The sequence below is a fragment of the Camelus ferus genome, chromosome 18 (assembly GCF_009834535.1).
Source record: "Camelus ferus isolate YT-003-E chromosome 18, BCGSAC_Cfer_1.0, whole genome shotgun sequence".
Lineage (NCBI taxonomy): Eukaryota > Metazoa > Chordata > Mammalia > Artiodactyla > Camelidae > Camelus > Camelus ferus.
Window position 1 is genome coordinate 24,381,687 of NC_045713.1, and position 22,853 is coordinate 24,404,539.

The following is a 22,853-nucleotide window of genomic DNA, read 5'->3' on the forward strand; positions in this document are numbered from 1 at the left end:
TTTTTGGATTGGTCAAGACCTTTTTGGTTGCAAGGCACGGAAAACCTCAAGCAAAAGAAGACATTTACTGACTCACATAGCTTAAAGAAACAGCAGCGTTACTAAGTACAGGTAGGGCTGGATCCAAGACTTCACAGGATGTCACCGGGGCTCAGTTGATCTATTTCTCCGTTTCTGGGCTCCGTTTTCCTCTAAGTTGGCTTCTGCTTTAGGGAGGGCCTCTTCAAGAGGCAGTTCTTGGCAGCCCCAGGCTTACATTATTTTTCCAGCTGCCCGTCATAGTAGTAAAAGAACTTCCTCCCCCAAATCCAGCAAAGTAGCAGGATGAAGCCTCACTGGAGTTGCTAGGGGTTAGCTCACTAACTGGCCTTGCTCAGAAAGATGGGGCAGGAGCCCAGATCCCTGCGATTGTGAGGTGGGAGCCTCTGGTTAGCTGGGCTGGGTCACGTGACCACATGGAGAGGTAACCAGAGGTGGGGCTCACCCACACCTGCACTACATGGGCTGAGGGTGGAAGTGTCCCCTAAAAGGAAACTAAGCATCATCTTGGAAGAGGTGTGACCAGAAAGTGGCCGTGAGGATAAATGACCTCTGTGGTTTCCCAAGGATGGACAGGGTTAACTTAGCACGTAGAGCGATCCAACCACACAGCACAGACAGACCCTCACAGCCCTAAGTGCTATGAAAACACGTTGCCAAGAACGAAATGGCTGTGCCTTTTTGCTTCCCATGGCACAGACATTTGGAGAAATTAGTCTGGGGGAGGAAAGGGCCTGATGGGAGTGTTTGCACTTGTAAAATGTTTTAAACTTATCCTGAGCATCATTCTCTTCCAAGTGTCATCTTTAACATTCTAATTAAGGTTCCTTCTAAACAAATGCACCAGCGCCGTGTGCTGCTCTGAGAATAAACTTCTTTTTCCCTCTCTGTCATCATGGGTTTTTTTTTTTTTTTTTTTTTTTTTTTTTGCTGCACTCCAGTTGCCTTTGCTGAAGAGGCTCTCAAATGTCAGTGGCAGGGACTGGGGAGATGTGAGCAGTTCTGACATTTTTGCCCTGGTATCATCATCGGAGGGCTGAAGTCACATCTAATTGACCACAGACAATGGGAGAAGCAGCTATTTGGTGCGCTTAATTGCTAAGCTTTCTCTCTCTCTCTCTCCCCCTCTCTCTCTTTCTCTCTCTCTCCAAGTATGCAACCCCATTTCTTAAGACCATGGAAAATTTAGACCTCTGGGTTACAGTCTCTGATGTCTTGCATGAGTGCGTGTGCGTGTGTGAGTGTGTGTAGGGTAGGCTAGTAGAGTTATAGGGGTGGAGGTTGGGCTGGAGAGAGAGAGATGTTTCCTGAAATGGAAGCATTTGAATTTGTTTTTATTCTTTTGACTTGACTGTAATTATCACGCCGCATGTTTTGCCTAGATCTGAAGGGCGAATTGTTATATAATACTCTGCTTATAAAAAATAAGTCAGGGAATGGGGGGGAGGCATTGATTAATGAGGCTAAGAGTTAAGTCCAGCATTTTGCAGAGATACTTACAATGGGACTATCACAGAAGGCCATCTTTGTCCAAATTAGGCCTTGAATTTTCATTAGCCGCTTCATAGTGGCACTGAGAACATCACACACACACACACACACACACACACAGAGTGACCATTGAAAGGACCACCACCCTCTTCCCATTATGTGAGCCAAATCACATAAAATTTTGATTAAATTCAAATGCTTACATGAATTGTCTCTCCTCTCAAGAACACACACGTTCAATTTAATCTCTCTTGGCATTTTAAGTATCAAATCAAGGCTCTGCTGTCAACCAGAGACAACTACAAGCGCACACGTTCCAAAATGGGAGCGAAAAAAGAAGGATCTGCCAGAAAAAGTGCAATCCAGCAGAGCGCAGACCCTCATGGTCTTTGGCTGTGGGGCTGGAGGACCTGGGAAAGGGACCTCAACCTTGGGCCCGCCCGGGGAGCAGGTGTCCCCGCGCCGGGGAGCGGGGGAGTGGAAGTTCCGCTCGGCGCCAGCTCACGCTTTTCTCGCCCTCTCTCCACCTTTCTGATTTTCCAGGGTAATCAGGAAGCAGCCGCTGCCCCTGACACCATGGCTCAGCCTTATGCTTCGGCCCAGTTTGCCCCCCCTCAGAACGGCATCCCCGCGGAATACACGGCCCCTCACCCCCACCCCGCGCCAGAGTACACGGGCCAGACCACCGTCCCCGAGCACACGTTAAACCTGTACCCTCCCGCCCAGCCGCACGCGGAGCAGAGCGCAGCGGACGCCGGCGCGCACACCGTGTCCGGCACCGCCACAGTAAGTGGGCGCTGGCGGGGGGCGGGGCGGGGGCGGGGCGCTGGCGGGGGGCGGGCCGGGGGCGGGGCCCCAGGGTCCCGGAGACGGCCCGGGGCGCACCTCCTCTCAACCCCGTCCCGCAAAGCAGCGCCGGCGCCCGGCCTTGGCGCCCAGCCCTGCAAAGCTCGCCTCACCTCCGAGCATCCGTCCTCTCTTAGTCCTTCTTTAAATCAACATTTTCCTAAACTGCATGTATTTCTATAAATTTTCATCTATTTTTTGTTTCTTTAGTTTTGCTTTTTCTGGAATTATGTCGTCTCGATGAAAGCATACACTCTGTCATCTTTTTTAATGGTTGGATGAAGATACAATTTACATACAGTAAAATTCACCTGTTTTAGGTGTACAATTCACAGGTTATTAGTGTATGTACAGAATTGTGCGGCCACTGCCAGATTCTATTTTAGGAATATTTCCATCACCCCCAGAGCAAATCTGTCCATTTGTAGCTACTCCTCCTTGCCAACCCAGCCCTCCTTATCTTAGCCTAATTCATTTGAGACTCACCTATGTTGTGGCTTGTGACTCTGGTGTCTTTTTTATGGCTGAGCTCCCTGGGGTGCAGGTGGTCTGGGCTGCCAAGGAGCAGCAAGAGAGAATTTTGCAGGGCAGCGGGACTGTTCTGTTCTGTATCGTGATGGTGGAGGTAACACAGCTCTCTATGCATCCAAAAAAAGTCCATTTTATTGCATGCAAATGGATGAAATGGATTGAAAACACACAAACAAACTGAAAAGAAACTTTCACTGCCATCAATGGGAACTGGTGTTGCTGGCTGCTCATGAACGATAACCCTAAGCAAAAATAGTGGTTCGGATTGCACACTGTTTATTTGTGTACCACCTAAAATAACCATGCACCGTGCCTACCCCAAGAGGTATGTGTACATTTAGGAAATCCTGTTCTGCAGAGTTCTTTATAAGCCTGGATGCACTCAAGCTACAAAGTCTAGAACATTTTGTAGGTACAAGGCAATTGGGCTTCTTTCTTCCGATCTCAGGCCTCTGAAAAACTAGTATTTGTGAAGCAGTTCAGTGGTTTGAAGCATGGTGTGTTTCTTGTCACTAAAAGTCACTGTTGACCAACTTTGCTACCTGGTACCTCACGGTGTTTGAAGGTTAGGTTTGGAGATTTTTTTTTTAATAATATACATTTTAAATCCTTCTATTGCTTTTCCTTCCTTTTTTATTGTGCCCAAATACATATAACGTAAAATTTCCCATTTTAATGAATACCATTCAGTGGCATTCAGCACGTTCACAGTGCTGCCCAGTTATCACCATTGTCCGGGTCCCAGGTGTTTTCAGCACCCCAAAGGGAAATCCAGTATCCATTAGACAGTCATTCTCCATTCCTCCCTCCCACCAGTCCTTGGGAACCACTAATCTGCTTTCTTTCTTGGTGGATTTGTCTATTCTGGGTTTTTCAAAAAATAGAATCACACAACATATGACCTTCTGTGTTTGCCTTCTTTTACTGAACAGAATGTTTTCAAGGTTCATCCCTGTTGTAGCACGTATCAGGCCTTCATTCTTTTCTTAACGGCCAGATACCATTCCACTGAATGTATAGACACATTTTGTTTACCCATTCCTCCACTGATGGGCATTTGAGTTGTTTCTACCTCTTGGCTGTTGTGAATAACACTGCTACTGTCTTTTTTTTGGCTGCTGTAACTTAGGGATGGGTTCGTTAGATGGGCTTGCTGATTTAGCAAGCATGTATCGTGTTGACGACCAGGTGGCAGCGATGGGGTGGCTGCTTATTTGTGTTGGTTGTTTTGTGATAATCAGTGGTGGTAGGGCTTGAGGAGGTTATTTTAGGACTAAAAACAGTCCAATCAGGCATCATTTATTAAGTCTCAACACATGCCAACCATGCAAACTGCTGTGGAAGATTCATTCATTCATTCACAAATATTTATTAAGCATTAGCATCTGTTACGATCAGGACTCATCCTGGGTGATGCGGATGAACCAAACAGGATGATCCTTTCCTCTTGTAACTTAGTGTGAGAGTGAACATATAGCAATCAAATAGCCATATAAACACACGTTATGACACATGCTTTTAAGGAAGACAGGTGGTGTGGGAGGATAAACAAAGAGTAGAAGAACTGCCTGCAAATTAGTAGTCTACACAGGGAACAGTTCTTCAAGGACATGATATTTAAGAGGAAAAGACAAAGCATCCAGGCAAATGGAACACCAAGGTCAAAGGTCCCGAGGGTGAAAAAAGAGCTGGGCTTAGTCAAAGAACTGAAAAGAGGCAGTGGGTCTAGGGCATGTGACGAGGGGTGCCTTTCCAAGTTCGAAGAGGTGACATTGTGGTGGGGCTGGAGATCCAGCTACTTTGTCTATTCCAGCAATGTTTGGGTGGTCCACCCTGCTACAGAAAGTTTCCAAGGAAAGAGGGCCAATATAAGGTGAAGCAGGTGGGCTTTGTGGCTGATCCTAAAGGAAGTCTTAGGACGTATACAATTGGCTGGTTTGGGGGGTGTGCAGGCATCGTAAAGGGGGCCATCTTGTTTGCAGCTACAAATAATCACCTGCCTCTGCTTTTCCCTCTTTGGCCAAAAGGGGGGCTGTTTCTGTTGTCCATGACCTGCTTTTGTGTTGGACTTCCCTGACCTGACCAAGCAGAACATAGTCCATGACAAGTTTCTTCCAATTGTCTCTGCCTTGTGCACTTACGGAGGGGACCTGCTCTTCACTTAGCCCCCAAGTGGGACAGACCCATGGTTCTCGCAACCCCAGAACACATGGCTCCATATTAAATACCTAAGTTATTCCCCACAGGGCAGCCTTGTACCTGGAATAACTCTGTCCTTTGACAGACCAGCACAGTGCTTCATGCCCATCTGAGGGTCCTGTAGGGGCCATCACTTCTTTGAAAAACTGAGTCGTTTTGGGTAAGAGAAAAGATCCATCCATCTGGTAGGCTCCCAGAACATCTAATATATGCACATGATTTAACACAAAGTGCAGAATCTGTAAAAGGAAAGCAGGATTCACCCAGAGCTCCCAGCCAGAGCCGAGGAAAGTGCAGACAGAAAGAAAAGACTTCCCAGGCCATCCTCTCCATCCCCCAAAGGCTGAGATGAGTCCCCGCAGGACGTCTTTCTGCTGAATGTCTATTTAATGTGAAGCCTCCAAACACATCATGGATCACTGTGCTGACAGAGGCAACGCTGTCTTCTATTAGATACCCCTCCTGACAAGGTATTTTACTCTTGACATATTATAATTAGAGATTTGCAAGTGGTGAATTCTCCATGTATCTCCAATAGCAACTTAACTTCTATTTTTAACACCTCTGCCGTCTGTCTAGAAGTCTCCCACCAGCTCTGGGATCTGATGGGGAAAGAACGTGGGTCCTAGAGTTTGGTGGCTGAGCTCTGGGCTCTGTTGAACATAGAGAGGAGCTGTTTATGGAGCCACGTTCTTCCTGATCCTCAGCTGATTCCAACTGGAGCGCTCACTGTGTCTCCAGTTTTCCTTAATACCTTTAAGAAGAGGAGATGTGGTTTGGTGATAACTTCCGATTCTTAACCGTTTATATACTGGCTCTGTTTAGGAAGCCGATTACGTAGCTAAGGTGTGGGGAAAACTTCTCAATGCATTCCTTATTGTTAACTAGCCATTGTTATTATTATAATTATTACCACAATTCATATTTGCGGTTAAAAAAGTCACACACTAGTAAAGTATATAGAATGAAAACTAAGATTTTTCTTAGACACAAGAGTTATCAATTCCTTCTGTTTCCTTCAAGAAATGTTATATGCAAATGCAAGCATATGCCTGTGTCTTAGTCCGTTCAGGCTGCTACAACAAAAATATATATTGGGTGGCTTAGAAACAACCAATAATTCTTTCTCACAGTTTGGAGGCTGAGAAGTGCAAGAATGTGGCACCAGCAGATGTGGTGCCTGGTGAGAACCCACTTCCTTCACAGAAGACTGACTGTCTTTTCCCTGTGTCCTCACGTGGTGGAAGCGGTGAGGGAGCTCTCTGGGGTCTCTTTTATAAAGACACTAATCCCATTCGTGAGGGCTCCATCCTCATGACCCGATCATCTCCCAAAGGCCCCACCTCCAAATAACATCACCTTGGGGACTAGGACTTCAACATATGAATTTCGGGGAGACACAAACACTCAGTTTGTAGCAGCCTGCTTGTCTATTTCCCCCTCTCTCTCTCGCTCTCTCTCTCATCTCTAGTTTATCTTTCTCTGTCTCTAATTCAATATTTATATCCTCTAACTTTTCAGTAGTTCCTTTCTAGTCCAAAGGACAGAATTAAAAATCTATGAAGCCACGGCTTTGGCACCTTTTCTATCTGGGAGACCATTCTGTGTCACACTCTGGGATCCAGTGCGTTCTTTTTCATGTCTGTGTGCTACCTTACATACAGAGGTATCCCACTGGTGGAGTTTAGGTTGTTTCTGGGGTTCATCTTGCTTTGCATTATTTCCCATCAGGCTAGTGTGAGCAGCTGGGTACAAATATCACTGTCCGCCTCTGGTGTCTGTGTATGATTGGTTAGAAGGTCCATGGGTTTATAAACATAGACACTGTGCAGCCCCCGCCCCCCCGCCCCAGAGAGCCCACGTGCAGCCCACAGACAGTCCTGAGAAGGCCTGCTGTCCCCAGCCTTGCTCAGCCCAGTGGTACCCTGCTCAGCTCATGGCCATTCCCACTGTGTGTTCTTGGCTCTGGGTACCCGTCTCTCTAACAAAGAGAAGTCCCTCCAGAGCCATCTGGTACCAGGGAGAAGAACAGGAAAGGTGTGCCGCCATGGACTGGGGCCTGCTGTGGTCACAGACCCTGCTCGGCACCCTTTCATCCCTCACATCACACTTTTTACATGATGTTAGCACTTCCCCATTTTACATTGAGGGCCAAGACGTTCTAGATGTCCTGAGTGTGGAGGAGTTGTGATCGCAGAGTAGAGCTCCTCACCAGGTGTGTCTGATGTCGCAGTCTAGACTTTCCCCAGCTTCCAGGGCATCCCCTACAAGGTCCCCTGGCCAGCAGCTCAGGGATGGTTGACCTGGGACCAGAGGGAGCGACCTAGAGTCCCCCACAAGGCTGGTGTCCTGAGCCTGCTCTCCAATTTAGACAGGCAGGTCAGTTAAGAACTGGAATCTGGATTTGTCAAGGGTTTCCCCTCTGCTCCAAGCTGAAGGCTCTCAGGCTGGCCACTTGACCTCTCTGCTCTCACATTCCTCCACTGCGTTTCTGTCATTGTCCACACGTTCTGCCTCCTCCCTTCTACACAGTCATTGGAGATGAGTTGTAGAAGGCCGAGAGAGAGCCTCTCCTTGTCAGGTGGCTCTGGCATCCTCTCTTCACATTTCAAGTTTGGTGAAATCACTGAGGGATGCCTGTCTAAAAAAAAATAGGATAAGGAGAAATGTCCAATCAGGAAGCAGGGAGTAACAGTCTCAAAAATAACAGGTTTTGCTCATTGAGTGTCAGCCTGTGTTGTAATCACTTTACATGTACCATCTCAAGTCACCTTGACTCTCCATCACTAAAAAAAAAAAAAGAAAGAAAACATAAAAAAACTAAAAAAGTGGGTACAAGGCATTATCCGCCCCACGTTGCAGGCAAGGAACTTCCTGAAGGTCATGGTAGCTAACAGGTAGGAGTCAGAGCTCAAAACCAGGTTGTCAGACTCAAGACCAGAATTCTTAAGGGCTCCAAGTCCAGAAGGCACCCCAGGCATGCCCAGGCACACACGCTGGGCTCTTCTCTGCCTTCGTTGCCATGGCAGAAAAGGATGCTTTGCTTGGGAATTCCTCATTTCACCCCAGGGAGGGCCCCAGCAGACCCAAGCATGTGCAATATTACAAGCTTAGCGCGCGCTCTTATTTGAGACCAGCGCCTTGAGCAAACTCCAATAACATGTTTCAGTGGCTTCAAAATTGTCTTTTCAGATGACAGTGTGGCTGAGCCGTTCTGTCAATACCTGTTCTGTTTTCCTAAGGTTCACATTTGCTTTAAGGACACAGGGACTGCCTCTTGTTCCCTCATGAGGACCAGTATTATGCCTTTGCCTCCAGTATATGCTTTAGAATAAATGGTCTGTGGCTTTCAGGATGAATTAAAAGTCTTCGTTACCCAGTTCCGGGGCCATTTTGCTGTTCCAAAGCCCCTACTCCCCATCCAGCACCCAGCCCTGCTGGGCCAGAGGGCACAATGGAGCCCTACTTATGATAATGCTGAGCGGAGTGGGCGAAGCTGTGAGCATCAGAGACCCATGTGCCTAATGTCCCTTTCTAGAACTGGCGCTTCGGCTTGGATTCTGGTAGAACTGAAGGCTCTCGTAGCAGGTCAGAGAAAAATGGCTCAAGGTAAATAAATACCTTTAGGTGTTACCAGGAGAAGCAGTGAAGAACCTCAGAGTTCCCATTTCAGTTGTGACCCGGGGTCGGACCACTGGCATGCGATGGAAGCTCTCTGAGTCACACTTTCTTCCCTCGTGTATGTGAGGCTTAGAGTAGCTGTGGCGTCAAAATGAGTTAATGCCGATGGAAGGCTTGGCACAGTGATGGGCACATAGTAAATGGTCTACCCTGTGAGCCATTATGATTAGGAAATGATTACGTCATTCCCAGTGGGAAATCAGAGAGTTCTCCTCTGTCCCGAATTCTTCATTGTAAATTTTTTTCAGGAGGGTAAATCTATCCTAGGAATCGTGCCGTTTTCTGTGTCGAGTGAAACTAAGACTCAAATTCCCACATTTATTTTAAAAGTAATTCTTATAGGTAACGATTTCCATACAAATAGTTTTCAATCAATCACTCATGCCTCAGTGCAACTGATTGGTACAAGCTAGCCATTGACCTAAGTCTAGGTCAGGGAGAGCAAGGTTAGGATTTATTAAAAGGGTAAATGACTGAAGTTTGGTTCCGAAGGCTGAAGCCCTCTTGCTTTTGCTGGGTGAAGAAAAATCAGGCATATCCTGAGTTCAAGTTCACGTTTCCCTGGGGAGGGCTTCAGCTGGGAGTCTTACAGTCATCCGAAACGTTCCGTTGTGACTTTGTCTTCACTTGCTGTCTTGTGCTTAATCATAGCTGTATCCGTTGCCATCAATTTTACCCTCTCAGTATGACGAAGCAGTCTCTCTCCTTGGTTAAGAGGCTAGTCTTTGAGCCAGTGTTAGCACGCAGTGTAATTGTAAAGTGTTGGGCTAATGATCGGATAATTCAAAGACGAAGTGAGCTGTCTATGAGCTACACAAACGACTGGTCTCGAAGTTTGAAGAACCTGATTGCCTCTGCGTAGCACATAGCCTCATGAGGCGCCTTCATTGCTTTTATTTGTTTGTTTGTTTTTAAATGAACTTAGGAGCAGGCATGAGCCTGTTCTGTGGGCAGTATTTGAATCATTCGTTAACCACCATCAACTCATGCTCTTAATGCGTGGCCATGCTATTTGCAAGTTGGTAGTGAATTCATATGAAGCCTGTGCTCTACTTGGATTTTAAGGCAGGAGAAAGAAGTTGGCTGTGCTGTGTTAACTGAGGGTCCCTGGAGGTGGGGGGTGTTCAGGCAGACCCTTGGAATGTTAGATCTGAAAGGGGACCAAAGAGCTCTCCTACTCCAGTCTTCTCACTGTGAGGACGTAAGATGCTCACCCGAGTGAAGGGCTGAAACTTACATACTTTCAGGTCCAGGCAAGTAACATCCATATTTGAGAGAGATCGGTTTATGATGGAGACCTAGGTAAAAGAAATAATTAACTTTCCCCATTAATATAGGAATGATCAAACTATAGATATGATACTATGTGGCCCTTCGATGGAGGCCCTGTGGCAGTCCAGAAGGCACATGGTCCACCCAAAGGGCATTTCCGTAGAAGTCCACCCCATCACTGCCATACTGAACTGCTGGCCCAGCATTGCAGTATCTTGATTTTTCTTTTTCAAGAGCAAATAGGGTTTTGGATTTTTTATGTGCTCTCCTATTTGCTCCTGTTTTGCTGATATTGGTTATCTGCCCAGCCTCTGAAGATACTTTAGTTTATAATCCCCAATTGAATCTTTGAACCTTCATTTATTTTTGTAATAAGAGGTAAAATTAGAAACTTTAACCCTTCGACTGAGACCCTATTTCAGGTTTATAAAAAAAGATAGCTTGGACGCTTTAGCATGACAGGGTGGAGATTCATAGAGTGTTAGAGCTTGAAGTGACCATCTTGTCTACGGGCTTTGTTTATGAATGATGCAGAGGCTCAGAGAGGGAAATGGACCTGCCTGAGTCACACAGCGACTATCGCAGCACGCCCCTCCCGTGCATCCTACTGTCTATGATCATCCTTTTTTCTTTTTTCTTTTTCTCTCTATCTCCTGGATTCTGTAGTAGCTTTCAAAATCCACTTACTTAGGGTTGTCTCTGCATTAACGCCCACTGACCCTGCCTACAGGGGCAAGTCAGACTGTGTGATTTAGGACTCCATTTCTCTTTGATATCCCATTTTGGTTCCTAGCCAGAGGTTTCAGGCAGTCGTGGGCTCTACTTTCAGAAAGGCTTCCAGAATTCTGAAGAGTCTTTATTTGACCTAATTTTCTCCTGCTGACCCTGATGGTTGTGCCTATGGGGCTGTGCTCATTCAGTAGTGTTATGTGTTCCGACCAGCTCTGATCCCAGTCGCTCCTGGGTCAAAACACTCTAACCAGGGAGTCTGGGTTTCCACCTTTGCATCCCTGAAGAGCATGAGACCATCAGGTTGTCAAATTATAGCCTTTGATGTAGAACGAGATCCAAGTTACTGCTTGAGCTCCCAGAAGGGCAGGAGGTCAAAGGCTGGGTTCTGCTTCCCATAGTAGAGTGACCAGAACCTTGTGAGGCAGGTGAGCCAAGCAGAGTAGAGATCCCACAGAGACTCTTAGGAGTTCTCCAACTCATGGACTTTGGAGAGAAGGTCACTACAACCCAGACAATAAGCCATCCCGCTGACATCAGGAACAAAATGTATCCAGGCTTGAAGACCTGACTTTTTTATGATCTCAGTGTCCTTGGGACAAAAACTACACAGGCAAGTTTGTTCCCCAGTAAACCGAAGTTTGCAGACTGTACAGTCCAAAACAAATTAAGCCATCAGGACCAAAGTGATTTGAAGGCTTATGTGCCGCAAACTTCTTTTGGAAGTGAAAAGGATGTGTTCCTCCTTTAATAAATCATGGAATTCGTTTCAGATAATACAATTCAACAAGTCTGGACTGCCCTGGTTGTTCAAAAGGGGGAAATGTAAATGTGCATCCTGATTGGTAGATGTGGGGAAAACAAATAGAAATTTCTTGGGTTGAAGGAAAAAAAAAAAAAGAAAAGGCAACTATCATGTATGAATCATGTCTAGATAGCAGTAACTAGCATTTAATGAGCACATACTAGATGCCCAGTGCAGTGATGCTGCAAGCTTCATGTGCATGACCTCATGGAATCTCACAGCATCCAGTGGAAGTGGGTACCATGATTAACCTCTTGTTACCTAAGTGAGAACACCAGAGCATAGAGAAATGAAGGAGCGTGCCCAGGTCATATCACAAAGCCAACAAGGGCAGAGCTGGGATTCAGAGGCAGCCAGTCTGACTCCAGAGTCCACTTCCTTACTCACTCATGAGCTGTGCACTATGCTGTGCGTCTTCTTCATGTGCCAGAACCCATCAAGGGATGGATGTGATGATACCAGAATTACAGATGAGGAAACAGCACAGATGTTAAGTATCTTGCCCCAAGGCCATACAACTAATACAGGGAGAAGGGTGAGTGCCAGCAGAGGCCTGGTGTTCCTAAACCCACCTTGTGTGACTTCCCCATCGGAAGTAGTTCTTTACCTAAATGACATTCCCTGCTATTTTAATCATGATAGTATCATAGCAGACAAGTATCTTAGTGATTGTCTTCCCCATAACTCTGTTTATCTCTAAACTGCCTCAGTTTACACACACACACACACACACACACACACTCTCTCTCTCTCTCTCTCTCTCTCTCTCTCTCTCTCTCTTCCATACAGTGGCCCCACGGAGTGAAAGGAGCCTTTAAATTGCTTGGCAAGCTGACTAGAGGAAGCCCGGATCTCCCGGAGAAACTTGCTACAAGGAAATCGCTAATTATAACCCAAATTGTATTTGACTTCTGCATCTTTGCTTCACATTATCACACTGTAATTTAAAGAGATTGTTCCCTGGCCTTTTTTAGGGGGAGAAATTAACTGCAATTTTTTTTTTTAACTAAGAAAAGCAGTGGTGGTGGCACCCGACTGATAGGAGGTGGGTCTCGTCCCCCCCTTTCCCTCTAATTGGCTTGCACGTGGGAGTCAGGTTAGCAATTATGAGAGGAGTTGCCCGGGGTTCCAGGCGGTGTCTCTGGGTGACACTCGTCTGGTGACTTCACAAAAGGGAAAGAGATCGGGTGTGGGGCCAGCTTGAGGGGAGGGGGCAAGCCCCAGAGAGTCTCCTTGACTCCCAGAGGTGGAAGTTTGGAGACAGGACGGAGGCTAGGTTGGTTAATCCTTCGATTTAGGGGCCTTCTCCTGTTTTGAATTCCTGAAGCTTTTGGCGTTGAAGACCAGAGGGAACTTGGTCAAATGTTGGAAATAGGATTGGGAAGCATGACGTGGACCCGAGCGCCTTGACTGTCCTGTCGTTCTGCCCGGCCCAGCTGCCCAGGGGACCCGGAGCCCCTCGCCAGCCCATCTTTCCCCTCTTCTCTCCAGCCTTCTTCTCTTCCAGGCCTGTAGTATCAGCGTTAGGTAGCGAGGCTAAGGATTGGCAAACTGACCGATGGGTCAATTCTGGCCCACTGCCTGTTTTTGTCATTAAAGTTTTATTGGAACACAGCCATACCAATCCATTCATGTATTGCGTATGACTACTTTTGGGTTATAACAGCAGAGTTGAGTAACTGCAAAGAGGTCTCAGCCCTGCAAAGCTTACTAATACTTACAAAATACTTACTAACTGGCCCTTGATGGAAAAAGTTTGTCAATCCCTGATCTAGGACAAAGCTGACATGCTTTTGGCTGGCTGACTTTATTCAGACCTCAGACTCATAATGGAATTAACTGCCTACATCTAAAAATGAGGGATTTTACAGTCTAATCTGGTTAAAAAGTGGAAGATTCTAACAAAACATGGCAATGATGTGCCCATGTTCAGAATGGGCTGACCCTCGAGACTGCATGTCATAGCCAGCACCACTCCTTATAGTATTTCCCCAGTCTTACCTCTTCCATCTACATGGACTGGTCCTCATAGGATCTGAGTTTGACCAGGGCATCTGGGTCTTCTGGGTTATTTTTTAATAAAATAATTCTAATGTCTCCCCTGACCGATGAATTACATTTGTTTTACTCTTTCTTCTCCATTTAAGTGGACTTCCCTATGGAACGCTGGCAAATAAGTAAATGTTGGTATAATGTCAGAATTTAGTGAATTCCAGAGTTATATCATATGTGTGGCACCCACTTCGACCTCCAGACATATCCATATACACATGCACTGCTCGTGTTTTCAAAACAAATCTTCTTTGAAATTGAAATCTGTATCACCATTGACTTTGATTGAAATCTAAGCAGGATTAGTGAGTGTTTCCTTCTTCTGAGATGGTGAAATGAACATCACAATTGTTGTTATTAATAGAGTAAGTATTAATGGTCTTGGGTAATGTTTTCAAGCTTTAAGAAGTTCATTGTTCTATACCTAATGGCAGGTAGCATTACCTCCATTTCGCAGATAAGGAAAACAGAGACTCAGGTTATGAAAACTTGCCTTAGATAGTACCATCGGGAAGTGATGGGCACGGGACTCATACTCAGGCCTGGCTGATGCCAAAGGCACTGCTCTTTCTAATGCACCGTGACAGGTCTTTACACACATAGGCACCGGCAATGGAAATAACTCTTGACTTAAAGAGGCAACTTGAGCCAGCCCTGGGCCTGACACGAGGGTGTATCAGTCCCACGATCACTTCTCCTACCGCTAGACCAGCTGATCCCAAGAAGAGCCTCAACAAAGGCTTGGTTAGAGCCACTGAAGGTGAGCTTTGGGTGAACAGTCATTTAAGCATCTTCCATTGTGTTCAACAAATCTGCAGAGAATTTTTTTTTCCCACCAGCCTTCAGTTAACTCAGCAGAAGGAAAATTTAGGGTGAGTGGGTGAGGGAAACCTCACGTTTCCTTTTCAGGATAAAGGTTCATAGGGCAGGAGACTACCCACAGCTGAGGGAAACCCTATTGAACAGGATCCAGGTTTAGTATGGCTATTTAATTCTAGCAGAAAGCCCAGCTTGGGCTACATAGGAATCTAGACTTACTCTGCGCGCGCGTGCGTGTGTGTGTGTGTGTGTGTGTCTGGCTTTAGGAGCCCCGTGCTTGGATAGTGAGTTCTGTGGGCTTTCTGAGGATTCACAGTGGCCTGACACTGGGGCTGAGCCCTTGATAATGACACTGCAGACATGAGATAATTACAGATCTGATACTTCCCAAGTCAAGCTAAGTGGACCTCTGATTATTATTCTGAGTATAATGGGAGCATAACTAACACTGAAGGGAAATTGTACTTCTCTCTTTTATTAACCGCTTTTATATTCCCTTGTGCCTGGCTATGATGCTATGAAATCTTCTTAAATGTGATATTACTCAATATAATACAATAATAATGCACACACCATAATGTATTGGATTACTTTGCAAACAGCCCTTCTGAAATTGAATTTCCCATCATTTCCCTGGGCCAGCTCAGGGCTGCTGGGCTCACTGGCCCTTTCTGGGGCTGGGAGCCTGGAGTTAAACTTTATAGTTACTTGGGTTTTCGTAGATGTAAGCAATTGGTCCACATCATTTTTATTCACGGTGGGGATGTGGGCAAGCCACGTTCCCAGATATCTCACTGTAGGTTGCGGCTCAGAAATGAGAGCAGTTTTTGATACCTCAGCATAGTTTGAAAATGAAATGGGTTAGTTGGCATCAGGAAGGAACCTCTCTAGATAGTGGGGAGGCCTTCCACATGGGAATTAAATTCCAAAGTGTTGGTAATTGCCTTTGCTAGAGATTCTATCAGATCTTTACTCTTACTCTCATCCTTTGTTCATCTATAAACCCTTTCCTGATACCATCTCAAAGCCAGAACTGGGACTCCATTTACATGTTGGATGTGCCTTGAAAATTCACCCGTTTGGCATCCACAAAAATAATAAAATTGTTTCTTGAACGCCTGCAGTATGTCACAATATATATTAATCTGCCAAATGCTCACCCAACAACTTTACAATAATTTAAAACTTTACTTTTGCCAGAAAGCTAGACACTTCTAGAGACACCACTGTGCTGTATTTGTGTGTCTTATTCTCCATGCCTAATGCAGTGCCTGTAATAAGGTAGATACTCAACAGGCGTGTGTCATTTATTGATTCATGAATGGGTCTTGAGTTTCTATGATGTAGGAGGCACAGTGATACGCTTTGAAGATACAAGATAGACATGGATTCTCCTTTAGGAAATGATAGTTTAGTACAAAACAGAGAATACAAGCAAACATGCAAAAATCACTTGCATAATTAAACAATTACCCTCTTGGAAAACGCCATAAAGGAACGGCATAGGTGCTATGCAGGCGCGCACGTTTCTCCCCAGCATGACAGGGGTGTCATGTCGGTAGCTTGAAACGGCCATCGTGAGTGCATTTACACTTTGGAAATTGACAGTGATACAAATCAGGGCTTTTTGGGTTTTGTTTTTTGTAGAGCCAGTTACCACCACACCCCTGGCAGCAAGGAACTTGGTGTATTCAGATGAAAGAATGTCAGTGTGGCTGGGTAGGGGACCAGGGAGAAGATGGCCCAAGATGAGGATAAACAAGTGGGCAGGACAGGCGGCCCCTTCTGACAGCTGGCCAGTGGCCCTCCCTACATTTCCTCTGTATTTTCATGCATGTTGGATACATATATATATATATATATATACACACACACACACACACACACACATATATATATAAGTCATTTTGTTTGATTTTCTACCGTCATGATAATATTGTTTGGGCACGTGTTTTTTTTTTCCGTTTTATAATATATGTTGGAGATCTTTCTGGGGAAAAAAAAAAGAAATGGGCAGGGAACAGTCATGCAGGACCCTGGGAGCTATTCTGCAGATAGATGGGTGTATACATTCATCCTTTGTACTGGGAAGCCCTTGGAGGGCTGTAAGGCAGAGAATGACAGGATTCACATTTGGTTTTAGGAATGATCCGACAGAGTATGGAAAATGAATTAGAGGGGCACAGTAATGAGTTGGGGCGGGGGTGGGTGATAGAAAGACCTGTTAGTAAGCTATTGCAATGGTCCAGACAAGAGAAGGCAGCGTGAATTAGTGTGGTGTGGACGATGAGCAGGTTGTCGTACGTAAGAAACAGAATGGGGTCCATGGTAGCTCTAAGCTTGGGTATCAGTAAATGCCAACTCTCATAAAGCTGAATCTGAGTCTTGGTGGAAATAAGGACCATTCTGCAAAGAATAGGAGTTGAGATCGAAATTTGAACGTATGTGTGTGTGTGTGTGTGAACTTTGAGATGCTGGTGAGACATCTAAATATATCTTTAAGCAAGCCTCAATTTTTTACCTTTAAAATGGACAGAATAATGCTTATCTTACTAGCTGTGATTTTTAAGTGGAGTGGTTTCTAGGGAAGCACTTGGCATATAGGAGACAAGCCATTAAATTATGTAGTTGTATCTGAATTTCTAACACATTTAATCTGTGCCCTTTCAAAAATAAGAGAGCCGGACTGGAGTTAATTGATACTGTTGTAGGTTTGGTCTGAAACACACAGAGTTTTCTATAAATTGAGTATCAGTTTGTAGATTCATGGGAAGAAAAAAGCTTAAAGTCCTCAGTTCGGTTTCCAGCTTGGGCATTCACTGAAGCACGGCACTCAGTTCCGTGGGAAAGATCACTGATTATGGTGGCAGACTGTCTTGGTTCAAACTACTTCCACCAGTTCTTAACAACTTAAGCAAGTTACTTCATCTCCCTGAGTCTCTATTTTCCAAATATGGTTGTCTTAACTTTGTAACTTTTGTGAACAACAAGGGAGATATTTGAGGCAAAGCTCTTTCTAACTCTGCCTGGCATGGAGTTGGCGCTCAGTCAGTAGGGGCTATGAATTGGCTATCACTTTGAGTTCTTGGTTTTCCCATCTTCCAAATGGGCACAGTAATAGTCTACACCCTGCCTCACTCACAGGGTGGGAGTAACTATCAAATGACCAAAGAATCTGCCAAAGCTCTTTGTAATATGCAATATGCACATGAGTGAACATTTGCTACTAGTTTGGGTTGCTATAATCCCTTGTCATTTAATCCCCAGATGGGCCATCGAGTGTGGATGTGATGATGTTCCTTTTGCAGATGAGGAAACTGAGGCTTGGAGAATTGACATGACTTGATTTTCCCAAGGTCACATCACTAGGGCGTGCTGTGTCCGAAGCCACTACCTGTGCTAATAACCACAGCTCTGTACTGCTTCTCCCACAGCCCCCTCCCAAAGGGCAGGAAGAATGGACAAGCCACTGGGTTTGGGGTGAGGGCCCTCGGGAAAGATGTCCCTGATCCCGTGAGATCCACCCTCCCTGACTTTGCTAAGGGAAGTGAGAATCAGGAAACACTGGCTTCTGACCTGACTTCACCCAGACCTCAATCCTTGTACCTACCTCAGGAATGGTGTCTGGGATTAGCAGAGAGAGCCAGAGACTAGCCAGACATCCCCCTACCCCCACCCCAGTGCAGACTTCCAGCTGGATGCAGACTCAAGGCTTTGGAAACTGCATTGGAAAACAGTTCTAGATAAATTAATTTCTGTGATACATAATGCATGAGGGGAAATCCTTGGTATTTTTAAACAATGGAAATGAGAGAATCTGCCTTTTGGGCATTAATCCCAACTGGCATTTAGTGCAGAAAACATTTATCAACACCTACTGTGTGCCAGGTCCTTGCTGGGAAACAGAGATGAGTCAGACATTGTCTGTGCCCAGAAAGAGTAAGAAATCAATGGAGGCACCCACTGAGCCATCAGCACTGTTTCAGACCTTGCGATGGGGAGGTGAGGGGAGCCATGAGTACTGTCGTGAAGGGACACCCATCCCAGCAGAGGGAACCTGACAGTAAGAGGCTGCCGAGGAAGGGGATGCCTGCCTGTGGTTTCAGTTGCATGGTTTTCTTCCACTTGTCCTTTTCTCCATCAATAAGATCCTTGTTTTAAGCCTTCAAACCAGGATCGACCAATGAGGATACAGCTTCCCCCAAACCCACCTAGAAACCTCAAGTCTTTGAGCATCTTGGATCATAAGCATCGCTTGCGTTTCTGAAAATAGGACTTACTTTCACCATATTCCAGGGTTATCGTGAGTGGAGAGGAAAGATGACATACAGAAACCTCCATCACGACATCTTGCCTCTTGTACTCATGCATCGAAGGGACTTGCCGTGAGGACACTGTCGATAGCAATGACCTTGAAAGCAATGATCCTTTTGAGAGGTGTGTCCTCTGTGTGGCTCCTTTAACTCAACATAATAACAGGCGCTGGTACTATTACGTTGCTATTCCTTTGATTACCACTGGTATGACTAGTGCAACTATCCCTGTTCCACTGTCACTGCTATTGCTACTTATACTGTTGTTATTATTATTAGTTTGATGGCAAAATGTCCGTTTGCAGTTTTTCTGTTGAGTGCTTACTTTTTACAGGCACTGGGGATTCAGGAACAGGCAAAAACAGGCGTGGTCTCTGCCCTCAGATTGACTATGTTCTTGTAGGAGAGAGAGACAGAAACACGTCAACAACATAACTAAATAATTACAAATTGTAATTGTTTTCTTTAGTTACGTGTTGCTGCCTCCAAAAATAGGGACTTAAAATTACCACCATTGTACTTGCCCGCATTTCTATGCTCCAGGAATTTGGGTAAGGCTCAACTGGACGGATCAGTTGGGTTCATTCACTCAGCCATGTTCCACTGGCATCTGGGCTGGACAGTAAGTTCCAAGGTTTCTCTCAGATGTCTGGACCTCGGTGATGTCTCTGTCTCAGGCCCCATCTCTACGTGAGCTAGCTTGGGCTTCCTCACAACACGGCTGTCTCTGGTTAGCAGGCTTCTTATGTAGACATTTCACAGCATATATACACACTGGCATGGTCACTGGATTCCAAAAGAGATGGAACCAAGGAATGGAAGTGTAAGTTGCGTATCTCCTGAAGTTCAGCCTTGACATTTGCACCATTGCCACTTCTGCCCAGTTTGCTGGCGACAGTCAGCCCAGATTCAAGGAGAGGGAAAGAGACTCACTTTTGATCAGGAGGAACAGCCAAGGGTGTGCAGCCGTCTCGAATCCACCATGACATCTTTGAAAATAAACATATATTAGGTGGAAAAGGAGAATAATGATAGAGGGACATTAGGTCATGGAAGCCTCCTCAGAGGAGCTGACAGTTAAGCAGTGTTCTGAGGGATGGGAGAGATTCAAGCACGAGAAGACAATGGGAACAGCATTCCAGGAAGAGGGGAGAGTATGTACAAAGCCACGTGCTCCATCTCTCTGTATTCCCAGGGCGGCCTTTCTTTCCCACTTGGAGGGGGCAGTCACAGAGTGTATGAAGACTGTGCTTTTGGACCTCTGGGCAGCCCGGGGGGAAATCCTCTCCCTCTTGCTTTTTAGCTGTATGATGGAAGGCAGGAGATGATGCACATAGACCTAGTCGCTCCAGTAGAGGCGCCATCTGTGGTGATTATTAATCTTCTTCCATGTGTTCTTTCCAACTGGGAATCACTCAGGGTACCACACTGCAGGTGATGACTTGCAGTCATCCAGAAGTTGGGACCACTGGGCCTTAGTGGCCGGGGCGAGGTGAGATACGGGGACAGAGACACAGCCACAAAGGACTGTGCAGAGTAGCCTGTCGCCAGGGGCACCAAGTCCGTGATGTCGCTGGGCTTTTTGCCTCTTCTCGCCCAGCACAGCTGCAGGTGGGGGTTAGTGGAATGAATGGCGGGTAAGGACTCTTTCCCAAAATGGTAAAAATGTAGCATGTAGATGGATGAGAAGGGCCAAGACGGTAACCCCTTCCCACACTGGCTTATTTCTCATCTACGGAGAAGGTAGTCCTTTGGAGCTAAGCGTTGAGTTCAAATCCCAGCACTGCCACTTTTTTTTTTTTTTTTTTTTTTTTTTTTTACTGCATGACTTGGGGAAGTCTATTTAATCTCACTGAGCCCTAAAGTGTAGAAGGCACTCCATCAATTGCAACTGCTACGACTTCTGATAGCATCGTGTAACACCGTGTATGCCATTGTCATTACTGCTGTGTGGATCTGTTATTCTGTTCAGCACTCAGAGAGGCAGGTGCCACCTTGAGGGTGGGACTCTCCTAACCTCTCTCTCCTGTTTTCAAAGGCTCGTTTGGTCAGTTTAGAGCTATCTTACCTATTACATCCCAAGCTGGGCACGTTGCTTCCTCTCTGGGGAAAGCCTTTACATCCCCTCCAGATCTCACTGTCACCCTCACGTGGAATCCGTGGATCTCTGCCTGTAGGACTTTTTTCATATCTCAAGGTACTTTAAGATGAGGCAACCTGATACCATGTAGGTTAGGACAGTGGTTAGGACAGTCGTCTCCCGAGACTGCAGGCTCCCCCTCGTGGTACCCCTACAAGACCTGGCAAGCAACCCAAATGTTATGTGTTATTTATCAGAAACTATACAATTAACCATAAAATTAATTACAAATTCATATCTATAAAATGAATTATAACTAATCAACTATAACAGCAAAGCACTTATCTCTAAGGGTAGTTGTGAAGATGACACAAGTCAGTGATTGCAAAGTTCTCAGCTAGAGCCAGGCATGTAGGATGCATTCAGTAACCCTTGGCTGCTTTGTCTCTGCCGTCTCTTTGGTTGTTGTTACGGATGCGAAAGACAGATATACACCTGCTCGTGGTAGCCATGGCCTCTTCAGCTTTGCTATTAGTGTTTAAGCCTGTTTCTTCCTGAAAGCAGAATGAAGCAGACCAGTAATTAAACACCCAAGAGATACTTTACAGAAGGGAGCTCCTGCCACCTTCCCAGCGTCTGTGTTAGGCTGGTAGGAATGTTTCCATTTTGCAGATGAAAAAACTGAGTTTCAGAGAAGCCTCATAACTTGCCCCAAACCCCTGGTTCCCTGTGTCACCAAGGCTGGGTTTAAACCCGATGCTGTTTCCCTCTTAAAGCCCTTCTGGGCGCAGCCTCTGCTGTGTCCCTAAGGGACATTCGTTTCGCTGACTCTGGTTAATTCCATGAGTTAACTGGCTGCATCTCTCAGAGGGTCCGATGGCAGACACATTCCACCCCACCTTGCCCAGGGCCCAGGGTGTTGTTTTTTTGTTTTTTTTTTTTTTTTTTTTTTTTTCAGAAGCCTCCTACTTGGAAATCCAAGGCTCCAGCGTTCCTAGAAGCCCCTTTCCAACCCCTGCTGCTGTGCCCACCCTGAGAAGAAAGATAATTTACCCTAATTACCCAGAATCGTTAGGGAAGGACAAGTACAAAGGACTCTCCCTCAGGGTCAAAAATAAGTGCTTCAGCCAAATCTCCAGAGGTAAATTCCCTCAGAAAGAAGTTTATTGCTGACAGTTCTAAAATTCACATGAAAGGGCCCAGGTCTACCTGTGGCACGTTTCCCGATTTAGCTCCAGAAGGACCCCTACTGGTGGGAGGGTCCTACCTCCTGCCATCCCATCACCCTCATCAAATGATACCATTCGTGTTTGCTTTACTTCGTGTGTGTCTTCGGTTTTGTTTTTTTTTTTTCTGACTTGTATCTTACTTACAATCAAATATTCACTATCATTTAGAGCCTAGGAAATGCTTCTCGATTTGCTGTGAAAATCCTGTTCATTCTATCGAGACTGTTTCAGACACTACAGTGTTAATCTAGGTTTGGGATTTCGCCCTTTAATTGGCTTCTAGCATAGAGGTTTAGTGGTATGCTTTCCGGGATGCTTAAAAAGTCTGGCCCAGTGGAACGGAAGACCGTGGGCTATGCCGTGCAGGGAGCCGCCCTCTCTTTCTCAGGGGCCACGTAGCCCTTGAGACTGGCATTCTCCCTGAGTCTCAGTTTCATCACCCAGCAAATGGTCTTGGTGGCTGCCATGAGGACCGGGTGGAATAATCTGAGCGATGTGGGGTGCCAAAGAACTCTTCCAGGTCACTCACAGAATAGGCACTTGCAGAGATGTTTTGGGTGAACGGATGCTTGATTTCCCAGGAAGGCGAGACCCCTAAAAGGGACGCTGCAGCTGCTTGAAGTTAGAGACCAGGACTGGCCAGCGTCCGAGGTTTCCTTCCTCGCAGGACCTGAGCTGGAGAGGAGTGTGGGCTTTGGCGGCTTTCTCAGGGATGCGTCTGAGCTATCTAGACCAGCAGTTCGCTGTTGGAAGTAGCAGTTGGGATG

The 22,853-nt window shown here is 45.9% G+C and overlaps 1 protein-coding gene across 3 annotated transcripts in view; it reads left to right on the forward strand.

The window, feature by feature from the left end:
* The window catches only part of RBFOX1 (RNA binding fox-1 homolog 1), a 1,962,586-nt gene that overhangs the window by 1,783,610 nt on the left and 156,123 nt on the right, over positions 1-22,853 (forward strand). For all 3 annotated transcript variants that reach the window (XM_032460724.1, XM_032460725.1, XM_032460726.1), the window contains one exon: positions 2,074-2,316. In XM_032460724.1, coding sequence (XP_032316615.1) covers positions 2,074-2,316 — 243 coding nt within the window. The remainder of the gene's footprint in view (positions 1-2,073; positions 2,317-22,853) is intronic.